Source organism: Quercus robur, chromosome 11, assembly GCF_932294415.1.
Source record: "Quercus robur chromosome 11, dhQueRobu3.1, whole genome shotgun sequence".
In the NCBI taxonomy this organism is placed as follows: Eukaryota; Viridiplantae; Streptophyta; class Magnoliopsida; order Fagales; family Fagaceae; genus Quercus; species Quercus robur.
Genome location: NC_065544.1, coordinates 230436 through 252031, shown reverse-complemented (window position 1 = coordinate 252031; position 21596 = coordinate 230436). Strand labels below are relative to the sequence as shown.

The following is a 21596-nucleotide window of genomic DNA, read 5'->3' as shown; positions in this document are numbered from 1 at the left end:
ATTGGTTTAAATAGTGTTTGTTTAAACCCAAGTTTGAAACAGTTTAGATTTTGTTTTATATGCAGTTTCAACAGAAAAACATTAAGTTTAGAATTAGTTTGTTTTAGCCCATGCCATTTAACATAAAGAAATAATAATAATAATAAAAAAATTTTAAGTGTGTTTTAGCTAAAAAATCTACTAAACCAAGAATGAAACCAATTGAACTAGTCATTGCTGGCCAAGTTTTACTACTTGCCAAACGCCCTATAGGGTGTGCACAAATAAATTCAGCAAACATTTACCAGAAAGTGTACAAAGTATTAAGAAGAAAGAAATAAGAGGGAGTACATTCCATACATAACAAGCAAAAAATATACTATTCAAATCATGATTTGAGAAGAAGATGAGTAGGAAAGCCTGTGGCCCAAAAAGATTATGAATACCCTATAAATTTGCAATGAAAGACTCCCTTGAGGCATCAAAATCTTTTCCAAGGGAAGCTATTAGCAGAAGGACCCTTAAGGCATCATAAAAAGAAAGCATATCAACATCTACACTCTATTTCAATCGCCAAAACAATCGATCACTACCCTCTCAATGAGGGATATAGAAATAAAGAATATCATGGAAGGAGGTTACCACCTCGTCCACCTCTATCTCCCAAACATTAAAGTCATGCTCAAATCTGACACCCCGAATCCTTTGTTCCCCGTCACTTTGTCTCCTCAACAAGGAACCAACGGAAGCATCTCTAACTAATGAACAATCATACAAATCAAGAAAAACCATCCTCAATGGTTGGTCGCCACACCACCCATTATGCCAAAACTGAACATGAACCCTTCCCACCCCATGATAATGCTTTCCTATAAGCTGCAACCTTGAGTTCATCAAAACAGTCTTTGTGGACCAACCTCCCCCACTCCTCTCCTGATTTCACAGCTACCTGTCTCCATAGCTTCCCTTCATCCAACCCAAAATGCCATAACCATTTACACAAAAGGACCGAGTTAAAGTTCACTAACTTCCTAAAGCCCAATCCACCAATCGTAATTGGGTACACACCGTACCCCAAAACACCACCCCCAAAAAAAAAAAAAAATCTCTACAACTTCTCAATCCTATTCGCCACACTAACAGGGCTAGTGAACAACGAGAGATAATAAGTATACTCAAAAACATACTCTTCAATAAAGTTAACCTCCCTCCTTTTGACAAACATAGTTTCTTTCAATCTGATAATCTGCATTCAATCTTCTCTAAAATAGGATTCCACACAAAATTTTCCTTGAAGGATGCCCCCAAAGGCATACCAAGATAGGTCATAGGCAAACCCCCGATCCTGCAATGGAGGAGATCTGCAAGCACTGAAATATTTGAAACCTCTCCAACAAAAACCATTTCACTTACTATGATTTACCTCAAGCCTTGTCACAGCTTCAAAAAAATTCAACACCATTCTAATATATAGAATTTGCTCAGAATTATCATCACATAATTTTTTTTAATAAATAAAATAATAAGACTGCATCATTAGCAAATAATAAATGAGAGACACACACAAACCAAGGTCAGCAGTATAGCCCACCCTGAAACCCAGATAATGAAATACCACTTTCAACCTATTGGACAACACCTTAGCCAGCAAATTAGACACTTCCCAATAGACTGATGGAGGAGTGTCTACAACCCTATATATAGCCCAAACAGACAAGAATACCCAAAAACTTTTCAAAGACAGACAATTTGTTTCAGTTACAAAATTTCAATCTTTTCTATGCCAACATAACACACTATTGGCTAACTTTTTTCATTGGAAAAAGAGTGGGAAGTGGGAAGAATGATATACTCCTCCTAAAGTTGCGGAGGATAGCATGACCCCCCCCCCCCCACCACAAACACAACACACATACGCAATGGTAGAGTGGTGTCCCATCAAAAGATTCAAAACTAATGGATCTTACCCATTTTTACATACAACAGTGGACTGTTTAATAATTTGAATCATTCAATATGATAAGGCCTTTTTATATGATACACAACAAAATGAAAATTATAAACTACATGCTTATTTCAATGAACAAAATAACAACTAATAAATAAATAACATTTTTTTGGGCTTACACACTGAGTTTTCTTGAAAAATGATAGTTTTAAGTTTTTGGAGAGAACAAAAAACTTAGTTTTTGGTCAAGTGGGTGGTCAACTATGAGGGGGTCCACCGCGCCTAGAGAGATAGTGGAATATTTTTTTTTTATGTAAATAACGTAAGAACTTTTTATTAAAGAATAGCCAACCCAAGTACACTGAAAATGTACTACAATGGTAGAAATTAGTAACCCAAATTACAATGATCAAGAAGAACAGGTAGGGACAAAGAAGTGCATAAAGATAAAACTAAGCTCCATTTAAGGAGAGTATGGAAGAAAAAGGACTTTATATCAAGGATCGACCCTTCCAAGTCCTCAAAGCATCTAGCATTCCATTCCTGCCATAAACACCAAAACAGACAATGTGGCACAAACCTCCAAAAATCTATGTCTTCCAAACTTGCCCTGCCATAAAGCCAACAATTCAATAACTTTATATGGCATACCCAGTATATACCAAACAAACAAAATACCATAGACCACAACTCATATGCTATCGAACAGTGAAGAAGAAGATGATCTACTGATTCTCCACACCTTTTGCACATACAGCACCAATCAAGCACTGCAATATGCCTATTCCAAAAATTATCTGTAGTTAGAATCTTACCTAGAGCAGCAGTCCAAGAAAAGAATGCTACTCTAGGAGGAATCTTCAATTGCCACACCATTTTCCAAGGAAACGAAATGTCAGAAGAAAGGGATAGAGCATGGTAAAAACCTCTAACCTCAAAACCTTTAGTAATTACTGGTTTCCAGCAAACCTTATTAGCACCAAAGCCTGTACATTTGTGGAATAAAGAATACCCCAACACAAATCCAACGCTTCCTCCTCCCAATCCTATACGGGGGACGGAACCGGATGTCCCAATGAATCCTCCCATAGAGAAACACATGACCTCCGACACAGAAGCCTCCCTTGCCCAACTAATACTATACAACTCTGGAAATACTTCTTTAAGAGAACAATCCCCACACCATACATCCTCCCAAAACTTCACATTAGTACCATCACCCATGTCATACTGAAGAAATTTAGAAAAAGCCAACCAACCACTTCTAATTAATTTCCACACACTAACACCATATGTCCTTGATACCAGTTTTGTGCACCAACCACCCCAACTATCTCCATATTTCACCTCAATGACCCTCCTTCAGAGGGCATCTCTCTCTGTTCCATATCTCCACAACCATTTACCTAACAAGGCAAAATTAAATCTTCTCAAATGCCTGATGCCTAACCCACCATTTTGCACCGGCGTACAAACTTGAGATCATTTCACTAGAGGCACCTTCAGAGCATCAATACCACTCCAAAGAAAATCTCTCTGTAACTTCTCAATACAATTAGCCACTTTCACAAGAAGGAAAATAGAGAGAAAATAGGTAGGCAAACTAGAAATGGTGCTCTTAATAAGAACTTACCCCCCTTAGATAAATACATCTTTTTCCATCCAGCTAAACGCCACTCCATCTTCTCCAAAACAGGATTCCAAATTAGCTCCTCTTTATATGTAGCACCCAACGGAAGACTCAAATATTTCAAAGGAAGAGAGGATTGCCTACAACCCAACATCTCCACTAATTCCTCCATGTTAGGCACATTGCCAATTGAAACCAATTCTGACTTTCCCAAGTTAATTTTTAATCCTGAAACCACTTCAAATCTGGCTAGAATCCCATGCAAAACATCTATATGGTTAGAATCAGCATCACAAAAAATAAGTGTATCGTCTACAAACAACAGATGGGACATTGTCAACGACGCACTAGCTAAATTGACTACTGGAAAAACCTGAAATTTGACCCAAATTGACAGCTGCATCCAACAAACGAATAAATGCCTCCATGACAATATCAAAAAGAAGTGGGGATAATAGATCACCTTGACAAACGCCCCTAGTACTACCAAAGAAATCAGAGGGGGTACCATTGATCAAAACTGAGAATTTAACTGTTGAAGGTCAACACTACAAGTTCAATAGAAGAAGATGATACAGTGTGTTAGGATTTGGATTATTTGGTGGTGAAATGAAATAGATTTTTTAGTTCACCACATTAAAATAATAATTTGATTGGGTTAAAATTAAAGTGGAAGAAGAGGAAAAATGGTGTAATATGTGTGTGTGTGTGTGTGTGTGTGTGTGTGTGTAGAGGGAGATCAATAAAAGCAAAATAGAAGAGGAAACTCTTTCTACAAAAAACTAATAAGTTCCAACCATCTTTAGACCAGATGGCATCAAGAAATGCAACAGGAGCACCTAGGGTTACACAAGCAAATGCAACAAATGTATATGTACACATTATAAATATGGAGGTGAACACCAAGTACAATAAGAAGATAATGCAGAATGTTAGGTTTTGGTTTATTTTGTGCTGAAATGAAATAGGTTTTTTAGTTCACCACATTAAAAGAATACTTGGGTTGGGTTAAATTAAAGAGGTTTGCTATCAGGTGAAGAAGAGGATAAAAGCATAATAAGAACTAAGAAGTTCCAAACTTCTTCAGAACCAAATGGCATTAAGAAATGCAATAGAAGAGCACCTAGGGTTATACAAGCAAATAAACAGGTGAAGTTTGCTTGATTATGTGTCAAAGAAAAGCTTTTTTAAGCACATACAATGAGTCCATATATACCAATTCCACAAAGTAACAAAATCATCCTGCAATTTCTTGGGATCAGACACAGCTTTAGTTGCCATGTTGCATCATCTACAGCAAAATAAAGTTAATTTTCTTGGCATATACGTGCCTTAGGAGGAAAATGACCCTCTCCAATTGCTTTTGAAATGAGGAGTGTCCATTCCAAGTTGAAAGATTTAGTATTTCATGAATTTAAAGGTGAATATACCATGTCATTTAAATCAGTTACCATTCCATTTTTGGTAGAATGGGATTTTAAATGAAATGAAGTGAGACCATTTACACCTTTAGATACATAAAAAAATTAAATCTTCACCATGAATTGGACCCTCTCCATTTCCTTTGGAATGGAGAGGATCCCAATTGGATTTAAGAACCATATGAAAAGGAAAAAATGGATAACATTCTATCACACTTCAAGTTCAGAAATTGTACCTTATTGTGAGATCTATCAACTGCAACAACCTCTCCTTCATCCTTCATAAGCATTGCAATCGCAGTTGTTTTCCCTCCCGGTGCTGCACACATGTCTAGTATTCGCTCACCCTTTTGTGGATCTAAGGCATAAAAGGCACAATTAAAATAATGCCATGCATCCACTAAATCCTGTTGTGAGTGTTAAGCAATAGCTAAATCCTACGCAAGGGACAGTAGTTGATGATCATAATGAAAACACTATGCATGATAATAAAGAAAAATAATAAGAACCAAGGACTATTATAATGCTATGTTCACTACTATTAAAGCACATACAACTTGCAATGAAATTAGAAAATAGAGAAATATAACTTCCAGGATTATTTTCATGCAACAGAACACTTTCTTTTCTTTTTTTTTTGTTAGGTAATAAAAACTTTATTGATAAGAAAAGTACAAGAGTTTACGATAGTAAACTCACTGCAAAAAAACAGATACAAACAGATCAAAGGGAAAAACTAACAGAATTAATGAAATCAAGCAAAGAAGTACAATGTGTAAAACCCTAAATATGAGACCACTCAAACAAAGTCCTAGTTAGTAAAGACTTCAATAGGTCTACAGTTTTTCATGCAACAGAACACATTTCTTCAAGTACTATGTTCTACTGCTATTCAAATGACATGAGAGTTCTTACAAAAAATAAGTAACATATGAGCAGAAAGAGAAAAAGAAGAAAAAACAAGGATCATCCTGCTCTTCTGAAGAACTGTCCTACAAAACACAGTCTCATTTGGATATAATAAGGTTGTTTCTTTATTAGTAAAACTTGAATATAATAAGTCGATGTAGGAATATCCAAGTCAAGCAAAGTAGGCCCATTAGTACACTCAGGGCCAGTATGAAGATACTTTAGCTGTGAAGGAATTGCTGTGCAAGAATTGCCCTAGCTTTTCTTTTTTATGGAATCAGATTTATGCACTTAAAAAGCTTAGCTGAGTGTTTGGTAAATATTGTATTGAAAATGTCATGGACATCTAAAATGACAAAGATGGATAACGTAGATAACTGAAGAAATATAAAAGGTGGTCATGAGAATTCAAGAAAAATAAATAAATAAATAATAATAATAATTCATGAAAAAAGAAATGTGTTGCCTGCACAGAAGCTTGAAAAGCAGCCCCCTGGCTGTTTATCAAAACTTCTGCAGGGCCCACTGCAGCCATTGATTCCTGAGAAGCAGCCTGACGAGATTTCACTAAACACGTCAGCAGCTTTTCTACGGAAAAAGCAGCTTTAAAGCTGCAAAACGTTTTACCAAAAGGGCCCATATCAGCATAGTAGTTAGCATATGTCCAACCTCTTGTTTTTGGTTTACGTGTTTCCTAGCTATATCTTGTGTTTATATTATTTATACAGGACATGGTGTTTTCCTTAAGAGTTTCGTAGATATGTAAATATCATTAATAATAAGCAGAATGGATGGTACAGATTAGTTTGTTATATGTACAGTCAAGGACTGAAGTTTCAGGTTTGCTATGGACAAGTACATACCCTAAGGTAGCAGAATTTTCTAATCAAATACAAGAAAAATCAGATCTCAAAATTTTCTTAGGTCCCTTTTTTTATATCAGCAATTTAAAAACTTTATTGAAAACTGGAATAAAAGAACAACCAAAAAAAACTTCCCTGGTACACGGAGCGTACAAGGGAAGCAAAAATCTACCCAAAACAACATAAATCTAGGAAATCTAAAACAGAGGGCATGGCAAGACCACTCAAAGCAGTCCTCTAACCAAATAAAGAAAGAAGGAAAATTTTCTTAGATCCTTGTGCATAAAATTTCTTTGTTTACCATTCCCAATTCAATCTCTTTCTTTATTTTGCCAGAATCTATTGTGTTTTTTTAATTGCTAAGTTACACACTCACACCCAATGGATATTGAACCCACAACCTCACCCTCCACCTCGCACTTACAAGTGGAGGAGGTGCCAATTGAGCTAGAGCTCATTGGCGTTACAATCTATTGTGTTATTACTGAAATCTATTCTTGGCATTACAATCTACTAGCAAGAAATTCGGCTCTTTGCTATATAGAATCAGTTGAAAGAAAATAATAAAATAAGAGAAAGGATTTGCTGCAAACTAAGTTGCGACAACTCCTACAAAATGCACACATGTCAAGTGGCCACTTGGTGAAAAATTCAATCTTAACAAGGAAGTTTTCATTTAAATATAAGCCTAGACAGGTGTCAATTTGAGGCATTGACATGTGTGTATTTTTGCAAGAGTTGCCGCAACTTAGTTTGCAACAAATCCTTTCTCATAAAATAATTCAGCAAAGCAAAAGCAAGAAAGAGAGAACACAAAGAGTTATGTGGTTCGGCCTACATCCATAGGATAAAGCCCTAGTGGCTACATCTTTATTGTATTTTTCAATTGTTGATTACAATGAACCAATAGGGCATATATAAGTGCTAGGGTTAGCCCTACATGTACTTACAATATATTAGGCCTCTTGAGCCATTACATTAACATCAACCCAATATCTTCGACACTCCCCCTCAAGCTTGAAAGCTTGAGCATATGGTCATATAGGTCCAGCTTGGAACATATACACTAAGCAACTTCTACACAGTGCCAAGTTGCTTGAAGAGGCTGAAAAATGATGTGAACCAGCCAAAACTTGAGGAAACCAGCCGAAATTGAAGCTGAACCAGACAAACAGAAGCGAAACCGACCAAAAAACCGAGATGAACCAGCTGAAACTATTCAATACCAAATAAGGAACCAACAACCACATTGGCGGCCTTAGAACTCACCGACGACCACTATGCCAGCAACCAACAACTCTGACGACAACCACTACCAAGAAAAATCACCTAGGGACCACATGTAACGACCAAGAGATCGAGGAAAGCCACTGCAAACTCCGGTAGGCAATCTCCATAACCGGAAAACCACCAGGACAAGCTGAAAACCCAAGAAGGGTACCATATTTGTTGAGAACACGCCGGAATATGCCAAAAAATAAACCTAGATCTACCTAGTTAGGTTGCAGTCAGATTTGGATCTCGGGTTAAAGGACCCAGCGACACCCATGAGACAACAATGATAACCACAGCGACAACCACAACCACCACCAGTGATAACAACAATGACAACTGCCGAGAACAACAATAACAACAACCAACAGCGACAACAACAAGCAATCTGCCGAGAACAACAACCAACAACAACTACAATCACCAACAACAACCATCAACAACTACAACCACCTAGACCACACCAACAACAACCAACAATAGAGGCCAACAAAAACTACTGAGAAAGCCACCAACACTCACCATCAAGAGCAATAACAACACCCAAAAGAAAACATCAACTAAATTATAAGTTTTAATGCAAGCTAAAACAGTGACAATGGAAGGTGTTGATCATTTAATTGAAATAGAATAGAGATGGCTCTGATATCAAGTTGAAAGATAAAAATAAAATAATGTAGAGAAGCGGAAGCAAGAAAGAGAGAACACAAAAGTTATGTGGTTTGCGGGATAAAGCCCTAGCAACTACAGCTTTACTGTATTTTCAATTTGTTGATTACAATGAACCCTAGTAGGTTATATATAAGAGCTATGGTTGGCCCTACATGGGCTTACAATAAATTGGACCTCTTGGGCCGTTACATTAACATAAACCCAATATCTTCAACAAAATGACCTAAATTCTTGCTGCTTCAGTTATCATAATGTTTCTTCAGCAACTAATTTTTGAATCATGCAAGGACTATGGAGCAATCATTACATTACTTCCCCCATTGAAATGCTAAAAGACCTCAAAATATGATAATAGATGAAGGGAACAAAATTAACACCAACAATAAGGGGGAAAAAAAAAATCTCACTTTAGAGAAATTTGACAATGTAATAGGTACCTAACGCATGAGCAGTGACAATGCTTGGCAGGTTTTGAAGAAAAATCTCACCCTCGAGAACATCTGAGAAAAAAAAAAAAAACCATAAGGGCAATTTACAGACACTGTGTCAATATTTAACAACATAAAACATACCCAAATAAGAAAGATTAAACCAGGAAAGTATCAACAACTACTAGATATATAGGAACAGAGCAATGAATAGAAAAAGACAGATCACTTCATGGTCCACATGGAAATGCTCAATTTTTGACAATGATAAATAAATATATTAAAAAAATCATACAAAAGCATGCTTTTCCTAAAAGTATAGTTTGACATGCTCCTAAAGGATTTTGTGATCAACCCTAACCCAAGACCTGTGTCTAAGGGACTATAGTGTAAGTCCTAAAATATTTCTTCTTGTTACCTTCTTTAATTTAATTTAATTTCCATCAATGCTATACTAGCTTTAGAACCCAATACAAACATGTTTTAATCTTCCAAACCTAACCCTACTTATCATTGTGCAAACCCTCTTATTTGCAAAGTCTTGGCCCACCATCAACTTAATATAACAGTGCGATTGCTGACCAGATCAAAGTTGAGAAGAAAGGAAATATTAGACCCCTAAATTAACTCAAATTATACATAGACGTGAAGAAAAAAAAAAATCAAAATCTGAAAATAAAAATAAAAGAAAAGAAAAAAGAAAAAAATGCTGTCTCAATATGAAGCTTTATTGCTGATGTTTACAAGGGAATGAAATCAATACTTCTCTTATCACTTTTATTAGGCACATTTTCACAACACCTAGATTAGAGTGGGAATAAAGTAGGAGAAACCCTTAATAGTGATGGTAGTAGTGGAATGAATGTTGCAATGATACGCAAGTTAACTGCCTTAATTTTCCAACCAAATCATATCCCTAAACACACAAGGTAAGTGGGACAAATAGTACTTCCATTTCGCGGGGTTCTCTTTGGTTTGACATGATCCATACAAATGTCACAGGTTCTTTTTTGACAAACCTCAGTAGTACTATTTGTTTTGACATGATTAACGCATATATCACAGGTTCTTTTATCAAAGAGGTGACTGAAGTTGATGTGAACAAGATATTTTGCTGAAAAGAGAAGCTTGAATAGATTAAATCTTCAGTGGTTGACATCACCAAGAATAACAAAGAAGGAATAGAAGAAAGGTTGTGAAAAGTGAAGAACAGACTGCTTCCAAAAAAATGTTTTTTTAGAAAATGAAAAAATAGTTATTGGAAATTTTTTTCTATTGGTGAATTACAACACACCTACCAGGTCTTGACCTTATATTCCATCCCATTATTATGGTGGGAAGAAGTGCCAATTGAGCTATAGCTCACTTGCCAAAAATGCTACTGAAAAGTGAAGAATGCTAAACACTGACCATGAACACCTATTAGGAGCAAAATTCAACTGAACTAATAAAAATTGCTATGAGGGATATGGGTCAATTATATTTTCTTCAGTTTTGTTCATTGTGTTGAAGTTCATTCATTTATGCAAAAGAAAAAGTTGTCTTTTGGAATGACTCCTGCGCTGCCTCCCCCACCCCACCCCCCTCCTCCGTCCCACCCATTCCTCCACCCCCAATCAACCTTTCCATCTTCTCTTATTCCTCCCACCTCTCCTTTCTGTTTCCCACCACAATTTCCATCACCCTTTTAGTTTTCTCCCTCATCCCCAATTTTTTCCCCCTCCTTCCCTATCCCACCACCTCAATTGCCTAATTTTCCACAACATTCCATTGTACCCAAAGCTCTTTCTCCACCTGCTGCCCCACTACCCTCACCAACTTTATCCACCAAACTACCCTCCCTAACTATCTCATCCTCATATCATGGGGGCAGCAAGGCTTCTATTCGCATTGATGCAAAACTGTTTTCTTTTTCTTTTTCTTTTTCTTTTTCTTTTGACGGCAGGCGGTCTGACTCACATGCTATCCATAAGAGTTGTCGGAATGTCAAAAGTTCTATTTGGGTAGGTCGCAAAGGCATGGAATGGATTCTTTCTTGCTTTGCCGATACATGTGATTGGGTTCCAGGGAAGGATTTCTTTTGTAAGAGATTTCAAGAAAATAATAAGCTACTTGAATTTAGTGGTAGTTCAAATAAGGCTGGTCTTTTAGTGGTTATAGCAATGTTCTATGGTGGAGCTAGGCGAGGTTGTATTATGATCCCAAAAAGCATCAATCGTTCTGGTTGGTCTTCATTTTAGGCTCTGCTTGGGAGTTCATAAAAGAATTGAATGGAATGGAATGGAATGAGATGGTCATAAGGGAATGGAAAGGAATGGAATGGAATGAAATGTATTTAAGTAAGAGAAAGGAATGGAAAAGAATGGAATGGAATGGAATAGAATTAAGTAACCTTGATTGGATGTTTTAAAATAAAGGAATAGAAATGAATGAAAATGAATGAAATGAAAGTAATCCTGTTTGGGAACAACATAGAGAGAATGGAATGAAATCATTTTATGACAATATTACTATTAGACCCCTATTTTAAAATAAAGGGTTGAATATATAGGGGTATTTTGGGAGTTTTAATAAAAAAATCATTAAATCTAATTCCATTCCCTCCTATTCCTCCCAATTTCGAGGGGAATGAAAATTTGAGGTTTTAAGGGAATAGAGAGGAATGAGTGTTCCCTCCTATCCATTCCATTCCTTCTCACTTAAACTCTCAAATAAGGGAATGGACTTTCCATTCCCTCCATTAAAGCTCCCAAACAAGAGAAAGGAAAAATATTCTAAAATTATTCTTTTTATTCCATTCCATTCCATTCCCTCCTCCCAAGCGGAGCCTTAGAAAGAATTGAGTGTTTCTCTCACCAGTGAGAAGCCAAGGCTGGGAGGGGTGACTCCAATTATTTCTGGCGATGCTGGTCCGTCAAATGGAGGTGGCCGAAATGGGCAAAAAATGCATAATTAAGGGAATATGCAAAATTCAAGGATTTTTGAAAAGTTGGGAATTAATTTGGAAAGGAACGTGATCCTAGGAGATTCTGCCGTTAATAATTCTGTTATAAATGGCAGACCCACACGTGCATTTAATTTTAATTGACTCCTGAACCTTTGGCAATAAGAATTTTCAAACCTAAGGGAGGCAAACGCTGTGTTTCTTGGATGGGGCCTAATGACCGTGGGCTTAATAACGAAGGTGGGCCTAGGGCCTGCATTGTTCTTAATGAATCTCAAGGGCCTGATGGGGCTTGCAATTTTCTTGAATGAGGCCTAATAACCGTGGGCTTAATAAGGAAGTTGGTCTTGTTTCAGATTCTGTAATTGGGAAAGCCCATTTCCCGATCTTTGAGGACCCCAAGGGCAAAGGCCTTTTAGCCTAGTGTCCATCGGATGTTTCTCTAGGGTTCATTTCAAGAGACAGATTGGTGGGCGAGAGCTCAAGGGTTGCTGGGAGGGTATCGGTGAGTGCTATGGATGCATCGGTGGCCGATAAATGGATTGAGATGAAGAGCGATACCTCCAAGATGCTTCCTAACTCAATCACAACACAGTCTTCAACAGGTACCAATAGCAAGCCTAGTCGCAAAGCCAATATTCACGGTTTCAACAGTGAGGTGATCTCAATTTCAGCAAGGATGAAGGCATCGATCAAATCCTCGAACAACAATGATGCACAAGTACTTATCCTTGGGTGGTTCAGAATAGATTCGCGCCTCTAACCAACGTGGGTAATGAGGTGGGTTCTAGGTCTGAGGAGGGAGAAGATTTAGAGGAGGTTTTCAGTGAATGTGGTCAACAGTGGGTTACTCAACAAGCTGATGAGGTGTTGCTTATCCTCGGAGCTATTTCTTCTTTCATGGATTCACAGTGGTGCAGATAATAGTGGGTGTGGCAGTTTGGAGAATGAGAATCGTATTTTGGAGTGTGCTCCGTTGTCTCTTTGGGATCCCAAAGATTCTAGTGAGTTGTTGCTGGCTCAGGAAATTGTAGAGGGTGAACTTGGGGTGGCAGAGACAGAAAATTCGAAAGGGGTTTCCCAATTGTTAAAGAGTTTTTGTAAATTTGTGGGTTTTCCAACTGTGAAACATAAAGCTCAGTGTGTGGCTTTGTTTCGCCTTCTTGAACAGGGATGTCTTGCTGTGAGAAAGGAAGTGGTGCCTAAACATCCTGCAAATTCAAGGAAGAAATGTCTCAAAGAGCTTATGGGGCTGGCTTCTATTGTAAACTATGATGGGTTATCTTCTAGTAAGAGAAACAGAGGTTCTTTGACTGGTTAAAGGGCCATAAGTGTTTATAAATGAATTTACGACTCTTATCATGGAATGTTAGAGGACTTAACAACCCTCGAAAGCGAGAAGTTTGTAGGAATCTTTAGAAGGAATGGAAGTGTGATATTGTCTGCTTCCAGGAAACTAAGTTATCTTCCATAGATGTTCGAAGTCTCTGGGGTAGTCCCTTCACTGATTGGGTGGTTTTGGATGCGGTTCAAACTTTAGGAGGAGTGTTACTAGTTTGCGATGAAAGGGTGTTTGAAAAAAGTTAACGTTGTTGTAGGACAATTTTCTGTTAATGTTTTAATGAAGGGGGTTGTGGATGGTTTTGTATGGACCTGTACAGGGGTTTTTGGCACTAAAGCCTATTTCAACCCCATGTACATGCCATTAAATGGGATTATTCCTCTCCCTCACTATTCACATTAAACACAGAAGAGCTGTCTTTCAAGCAAACAAGTTACCAAAATTACCCAAACAAATCTGTCACCCTGAAGGTACATCCACAATTCGCTCAGGTAACACCCAATGAACCCCAAAGGCGGAAAAAATGAACCACAACTCTTTAGCAATAACACAATGAATGAATTAACAAGTTGTCCACCATTTCACCACTTCATTTGCACCTATGTTCACCAAAGTTATGCCTACCCAAAATAAATTATCACATGAAAGGATTTTTCCCTACACTTCTGTCTAGACAAAGAAACAAAGAATGCCACCCTTTTGGGAGCTTTGTACACAATACACTACTTGAATATTCATGGTCGGAACGAACATCAAACTTACCATTACTCTTTAGCCTTCAACTCAATCGATCTAGGCTCACACCTCTTGGGATGATAGAATGCAAGGTATAAAAAAAATTAGTCCAACTGGTTCTGATTGCTAATCATTAAAAACATGTATAAATATGAATGTTACATTAACATGTAACCCTCTTTATACCTCCAAGTAGGAATGAACATAAGCACCCTTCTCCACTACTATAGGATACAATTTTCGATATAACACGTTCAAGGGTAAGCACCCTTCACTACTATAGGATACAATTTTGGATACAGCATGTTTAAAGGTTAAGGGTCTGTTTGGATACCGCTTATTGCTGAAAACTGAAAATACTGTAACAAAATAATTTTTAAATGTGTAAATAGTACCGTGGAACCTAGTTTTAAAATTGTTTTTTTTTTAAAGTACTTGCAGTTCCCGCAAACAATGCGCAAGACCCACCAAAACACGCTTGAATGCGCAACGCTAACGCTGGACACGCTATCCAAACGTTCACTAAGTCCCACCCCAATACAAACATCAATTCCCGCTAATTAAAACCCCAAAATGACATACATTGTTGACCATTCAGCCAATCAACTTTAGATAACATTATGCAATTAGCTAGTACAGCCATATGGCTGTCAATCATCACTTGGCATAATTTTTAAAAAATTTACATGAAAAAACATTATTGCTCAGTTTGTTTTGAAGTAAAATACTATCCAGAAAATGTTTTTCCATTTTCAGGTATTTGTTTGCATATAAAATGTGGTCAAAATTTTAAAATCATTTCAATCACCGAAGACACCATTCTAATCATAGATGCCAGCGGTCCGGTCACCGGAGACACTGCTCCAACAACCGTCGCCAAAGCCACCATTCCGGCTACCGGTTTCGGTGGTCCAATTACAAGACCTCCGGCATCAGTGGCTCCGGTGACTAAGCCACCAACTTAGGTAGTTTGCTTGAAAAAATTTACATATCATACGAAACACCTGAAAATATTTTACATCAAAACAAACAAAGTATATATATTTCCAATACAAGATAAAAGAACAAAAGAATCTGGAAAAAAATTAATCAATGATCCTGCTTCTTAACCAATATAGATAGAGAAATTATGTGGCTAACTGCAACAAAATTAGATGACTTGACATTATGCCACTGGACATCAGGGTATTGAGTCATCAATTTAAATGTTCTTTAATGAAAATCCTAAAAAGCAATTCTTCAATGAAGTCATATTATGAGGTTGAAATGGCATTTGTTATCCATAAAATCTCAAGCCTCATGATCAGATCTCAATTTAACAATTCTGAGAAACCACCCAGACCATGAATAACAATCGATTATCTAATTTAGTACCTAATTTTAGCTATAGAAACATCAACCACAACAACAATATTAATATTTTAAAAATAAAAAATAAAAAGATAACTTTTTAATAGCATATCATATCCAACTAGGGGAAAAGCGTTTAATTTTTAGCAAAAGTTTGTGAAAAACATTCTGCTAAAGGATGTCCATCAGCAACACCTTTGACAACATGCTATTAAAAAAGAAACAGAATGCCACATTGTATTATCCATGCTAAAAACATATTACGAAATGTATCAAAATTTATACAGAATTAACTATACCATGAAAGGAAGGGAGTTTGTATACTCTATTACTCATATCCACTGCAATTCCTTCTGAAACGCGAAACATCCCAGCCCTTGACATCATTGCTTTTCCTTGGCCAATATACAGTCCATTCCTTTCAAAATAATACGGATCTATAACAATGAAAATAAAATGCATCAACCCTTACATCCAATAAGGTTTCGCAAAATAACTTCAACAGAAATTTTGAAGTTTTCAAACCCAGACCATCAAATAATCAGCATCAGAAACTAAAAAGGAAGGCTTGTAATATGTGTACGTGTGTGTGAGCCATAGGAAACACCTTTTAACCAAAGTTTTAAATTCCATACCATACTATGTCACAACCCAAATCCTTGAAGCATAAATTTAGATGCATGACTAACTTGCTGATCTTACATATCTCAATACCCATAACTAATTTCAAAATTAAATAAAACTCCAATTAAATAATGATCTTAAAAAACTTCTTACAATCTCCAAACATCCACAAATTCGAAATAATCTCCACTAGTTAAAACCTAAATCAAAATAAAGATAACTAAAATCCTATAAGGCTTCAAGCATTATTGAAGTTGCCTAAAAACTCTCAAGCTCTACCTTGCACCTTACAAAGCAATCCAAAAGTTCTGTTTCCCAACTAAACTTTAATTTGAAAATTGTAATTGATAGGGTGAGCCACACATCTAGTAAATAATTATATACAATACAGAAAAAGAGTAGAGCAAAGCACGAGTATTTTGAATTCCAAACATAGTTTTTCAAAACATATAATGAACCACTAAACACAAAAGTAATTAAATACCAAAATCAGTTGAAAACACATACAAATAATTGATCAGAGCACAGTGTCACATACGCATATCACATATTCTCACATACAATCCTATAAGTGGATACCAACATTTAACCCCTACTAGTGAGGGTTCAACACTTATTCTCACATACAACCCTGTGAGCGGGCTTACACATATATCTGATCAATTTTAAAAACATTCAATGAGTCATATATCACAAAAGCAAAGTTTATACAAAAGTAGAATAATTTACTTATTAGTAACAATCATTCCAAATACGGAGGCATATTGAAGATCACAATATATCAAATTGAACATAAATCAAATGATGCTTGACTCTCTTAGGGAATGAATAGGAACTGAGGAGTTTATGTAAATATTTTACAAGTCCTGAGTAAGTCTAAAAATTCAATTTCTAAAAGAAAAGTTTTAAATACCATTTGGAAAATAGGAATATGAATTTGAAATCACTTGGTTTTAAACAAATTCAAAGAACAATAAACTTTTTAGAAAACTTATATTTAAACTCAATTATTTTTTGAAAATAGTGTAGTTTAGAAATCATATGAGATTCGGACGTTCAAAATGTTATTTAAAATTCGAAGTTTCTCTTTAAAACATTATTTAAAAGTCAAAGTTTCTCTTTTAATGATGTAAAAATGCTTTTGATAAACTTCAGAAAACGTAATCTTAAAAACATAACTTTTGAAAACCATTGACTTCTAAGAACCTAATGAACAAAACGTGTGCATATCATGCATTACTTCCCTCTCTTGCTAATATATCTAAACACAGCTGAACACTTTAATCTTCCGTAAGCTCTAAATAGAAAGCATGAAATCTAATCATTAGAAACCTTTTCTTCCCTACTGTCCTACAAAACTAAGTTATGGAAACTACTTTTGTATACACCATTGGATTAATCAATTTAATATTCCTTATTAAGGTCCCACCGCAACAATATTACCCCAAAAGCTAATATGTACTACTAGAGTTCAAACAAACTACTATAGCCACAATTGATATTCTAGGCCACCACTTGATATTTAGGTGTTCAACCAATCATAGAATAAATAAGCTTCTCATACATGTTGCGGTTTAGAATCTATAAATTGATCCCAAGTTCACCAATTAAAAGGTATACATAAGTAACAGCCAAATTCATAATATCGTGAAACCCAACATCAATACTCTTAAACTGTACACTACCAGTAATCCATGTTACTACAACATAAGTACCATGAACAGGCCTAGTTGTAGATATAAACCCCACAAGTGGTGATCAAGGCTTAATATTAAAATTAAAAAAAAAACCCCATAGAGGACTCTAAGTGAAAGACAAATTACCTTGCTACAAACAAGTTTGCCTCTAATCCTTTTGTCGTAGCCTGTAGCCTCTAGCATCCAGCGCCTTACTCTTTCTTAAATTTTTTTTTTTTTTTTTTGATTCACTCGTATAAAGAAGAGACCCAATGGCTTAAATATGTTTCCAAGACTTTTATTTCCAATTAACCTCAAATTAAGGTTTATTTGTTTAGATAGGCTGGAACTCCAAAGGATTCCAATAACTCTTAAACTTCTAATCCAAATAGATTTTAATCTCTTATCCTTTTTCATAATTAATAAGACTGAAGACTAAAGGTTTTATATGAATAACCCACAAAGTAACTCTCTACGTTACATCTTCCTTTTTATTTTAAAAAGCAACACAAAATTGTATGCACTAAAACTTTACTTTTCTTACCGTGCACACATATAGTATCTCAACTCTACAATAATAACAATGACGATGACGGTGATTATCATAAAAATAAAAAATAAAAAATCAGGGTATTACATACTAGCCTGTATAGCAAGTATTTACCATACCAAATTACCAATACCAAAAATAGTACAAGAAACTCTTAGGGTCGGTTTGGTTTGCGCGTCCACGTCCAGATTATTTGCGTTTTCAGCTTGCTTTTTTTTTTTTTTTTTTTTAACCAGTGCCTATTGCACTGTTCATGGGTCATGAACAGTGCAATCAGGCATATGAACAGTACTTTCAAGCATGAACAGTAATTTTTTATTATTTTTTTATTGTTTTCAGTTTTCAGCAAAATAAGCAGTATCCAAACGCACACTTAGTTTTATACCAGTTCAAAAACCAGTCAATACCAGGCATTTCGGCTATACCAGCCGGATTGCGTATTTTGGACCGGTTTGTAATTTTAATAAAAAATTTTATAAAAAAATCTCTTTTTTAAAAGAGCTTTCATATCTTATATATAAAAGAATATGTATTATGGACAGGTGTTCAACTAACTATAAAAAAAATTATATACAACACAGTTGTGAACTCTAGACAGTAGAGGTTGAGAGATCAGAATCTATAGTTTGAAACACTCAATATCAATGGTTTTCTCAAAGAGGAAGATATACCTCTTCTATGGAAATTTTCATTTTTCTATTTTTGGATAAGTACAACTCTTCTCGGGTGAATGAAGCAGAAGCAGCAAATTGAATCTAGTTTGGAGACTTATTTGGAATGGACGCCTATTACCAAAAACATAAGGTACTGTTGGTGAATATGAAGTTGAAGGGGACAGCACTTCAATGGTGTAAAAAGCTAAAGAATTATCGAGATTGGTAAGGGAAGCCAAGGTTTACAATAAGAATTGATGAAGGCGAAGCTGGAAGAGATTTTTCCCAGGTATAAAAGTGTGCTTAAGGGTTGTAGTCAAGTTGTTATTCCTTTTATATCAGCTTGTTGCTATTTTCTGTTAAAGGGTATTCTTATTCCTTTTAGATAGTGGCTATTACACTCCCTGAACTTTTTATTTTAGCCAATTTACTCCATGAACTTTACACGTGTCAAATTGATACTTTTGCTTAACCACTATTAAAATTAACTAAAGATACTCACATGACACGCATGTGGACTCTTCAAAAAACAAAATTTCAACTCTTCAAAAAAATATGAACCCATTCAGCCTTTTTCCTATCCCCTCCCCCACGTTATTAAACTGCTTTTTTACTCTTAAAATTTAAACCCAAAAAAAAAAAAAAAAAAAAAAAAAAAAAAAAAAAAAGTTATCTATTCCCCTTATTTTAAAATTAGCCCAACCTGTTACTCCTCATCTCAGGGTTACTCCACACTAACTCTAACTCTCTCTTTTTTTTCTTTTATCTTTTTACAAACAATCCCTCAAAACAAAATTCAATCCTATATTCACCATAACTTATTCAATAACAACCCAAATGAAAATATTGTTTTAATTCTAATACACGTAACAAGACCTTTAAAACCATACAACATTTGCTTTAATTGGACTTAATACGCCCCCAATAAATAAGTCTTGAATACGCGAATTTGCAACGTAGTAACAAATTAATCTTCCATGGCTACATCAATAGTATTATTACCTGTAGCTGACATTTAATCACTCATTAAATTAAACACTCAAAATGGAATCAATACTTGTCATGCAAACAATACATGAAGTATGTGTCAACCAAGCAAGGAACGGCATGCAAACAATAAATGAAGTATGCGGTAAATTCATCAAAGATATATTTAAAATAAAAGAAGGAAGAACAAAAAAGTTAGAATGTAATGATAAACAACTAAAGAATACAAAGTTAATTTCAAGAGGGATTTATAGAACTACCTGTCTTCAAGCCCAGAAGAATAGTACCACGTGTTATGCCAATACCCCATCCTCCACCATCGAGAGCAGGTTGCTCCACACCAACTGAAACTGCAACTACATCCCCTTTCTCAACATGAGCACTGCAAGCGATTACACCAGGAACATATACCTAAAGAAGGAAGGGAAAGTGGCATGAGATCTTCGAAATGAAAAGTATTAGAAGGAAAAGACTATGCTATGCTATGCTAACCTGAGCACCTCGAAGAACAGCCTCAGCACATTTACGGCTCACAATTATCTCCTTAGGTGGTCTGGCATAATCAATCACGTGTGGTCCTGAACCCCTAAAAAAAACCACATACTCTTCTAACCCAGGAAACTGACACTTAGAAATGCGACCAATTTCTGAGTCTGACTCGCTACCATCTACATTAGCACCTTCTTCTTCTTCTTCTTCTTTTATAATTGTGAGTAGCTTCTGAATAACAGCGTCACTCGTTGACTTGAGTGTGTTCACACGTATACAAGAGTAGCAAGATGGACGCCTAATCAAAAAGCAATTTTTTGAAATTTTTAAAACACAAAAAAGAGGAATGATTTTTTATTTTATAATAATAAAAATAAAAATTTAAAACTAATCGGTGCGAGCGAGCGTACGTACGTTAGGGCTTTGGAAATGCGAGAGAAATGGTCGGATCCGTAGGCTTTGATGAAGTAGTCCTCCACCTGAGGGTTCCATCGCAGAATCGGATTGTAACAGTATCTCTCTGAAGAAGAAGATGAAGATGAATCCTCCATCGCTCTTTTTCTTTTTGTAGTGTTTGGGTTTTTCTTTGGGAGACTGAAGAAGCAGCGAAGACAAGACAATGTTCGTACTAAATCCCTCCTTCTCTTCATTCAATTCAAAGAGGCGGCGGAGGGCTCAACTCTACCCTCCTCTAGGCTCCTTTGTTTTCTTTTTCTTTTTCATTTTTTATGAATGAATTGGGTTTGGGCTTGGGTTTGGGTTTGGGTTTGAGGTTATTTACGGATATGGACAGGTCCGGCCCTAGGACTAGTAGGCTCTTCTTTTTCTTTTTTTTTTCTTTTTTTTTTTTGGTTAAAAAGAATTTAAACTTATGACATATGCTTTTGATAATAGTTTTTTATCATCAAATTAAGACACCAATTAATTTTTTATGTAAGTGAGAATTGAACCCCAGATCTCTTATACAACTTCACTTATAAAATTTGTAAGATCCCAAATATCATTTATTCAAATACTCGTTTATTATTTTTTTGAGATTTCACCAATTACATTCATTGTCATATTAGTGTATAAGTTTTTTTTTTATTAAAACGATTATAACTTTGCATTTTCCCACAAAAAAA

At 35.8% G+C, this 21596-nt stretch overlaps 1 protein-coding gene across 6 annotated transcripts in view; it reads right to left on the bottom strand.

The window, feature by feature from the left end:
- Window positions 1–21186, bottom strand: part of LOC126705357 (rRNA (cytosine-C(5))-methyltransferase NOP2C) — a 30880-nt gene extending 9694 nt beyond the window's left edge. For 5 of the 6 annotated variants that reach the window (XR_007648258.1, XM_050404307.1, XM_050404308.1 and 2 more), the window contains exons 1-6: window positions 20887–21186; window positions 20476–20770; window positions 20244–20394; window positions 15793–15930; window positions 9132–9194; window positions 5215–5336 (exon numbers count right to left, since the gene is read on the bottom strand). Coding sequence is in view for 5 of the 6 variants with exons in the window: in XM_050404307.1 (XP_050260264.1) it covers window positions 5215–5336; window positions 9132–9194; window positions 15793–15930; window positions 20244–20394; window positions 20476–20770; window positions 20887–21122 (1005 nt within the window). In the remaining variant the exon portion in view is untranslated. The remainder of the gene's footprint in view (window positions 1–5214; window positions 5337–9131; window positions 9195–15792; window positions 15931–20243; window positions 20395–20475; window positions 20771–20886) is intronic. The other variant, XM_050404306.1, reaches the window with a different exon arrangement.
- Between the last annotated feature and the right edge of the window lie 410 nt (window positions 21187–21596).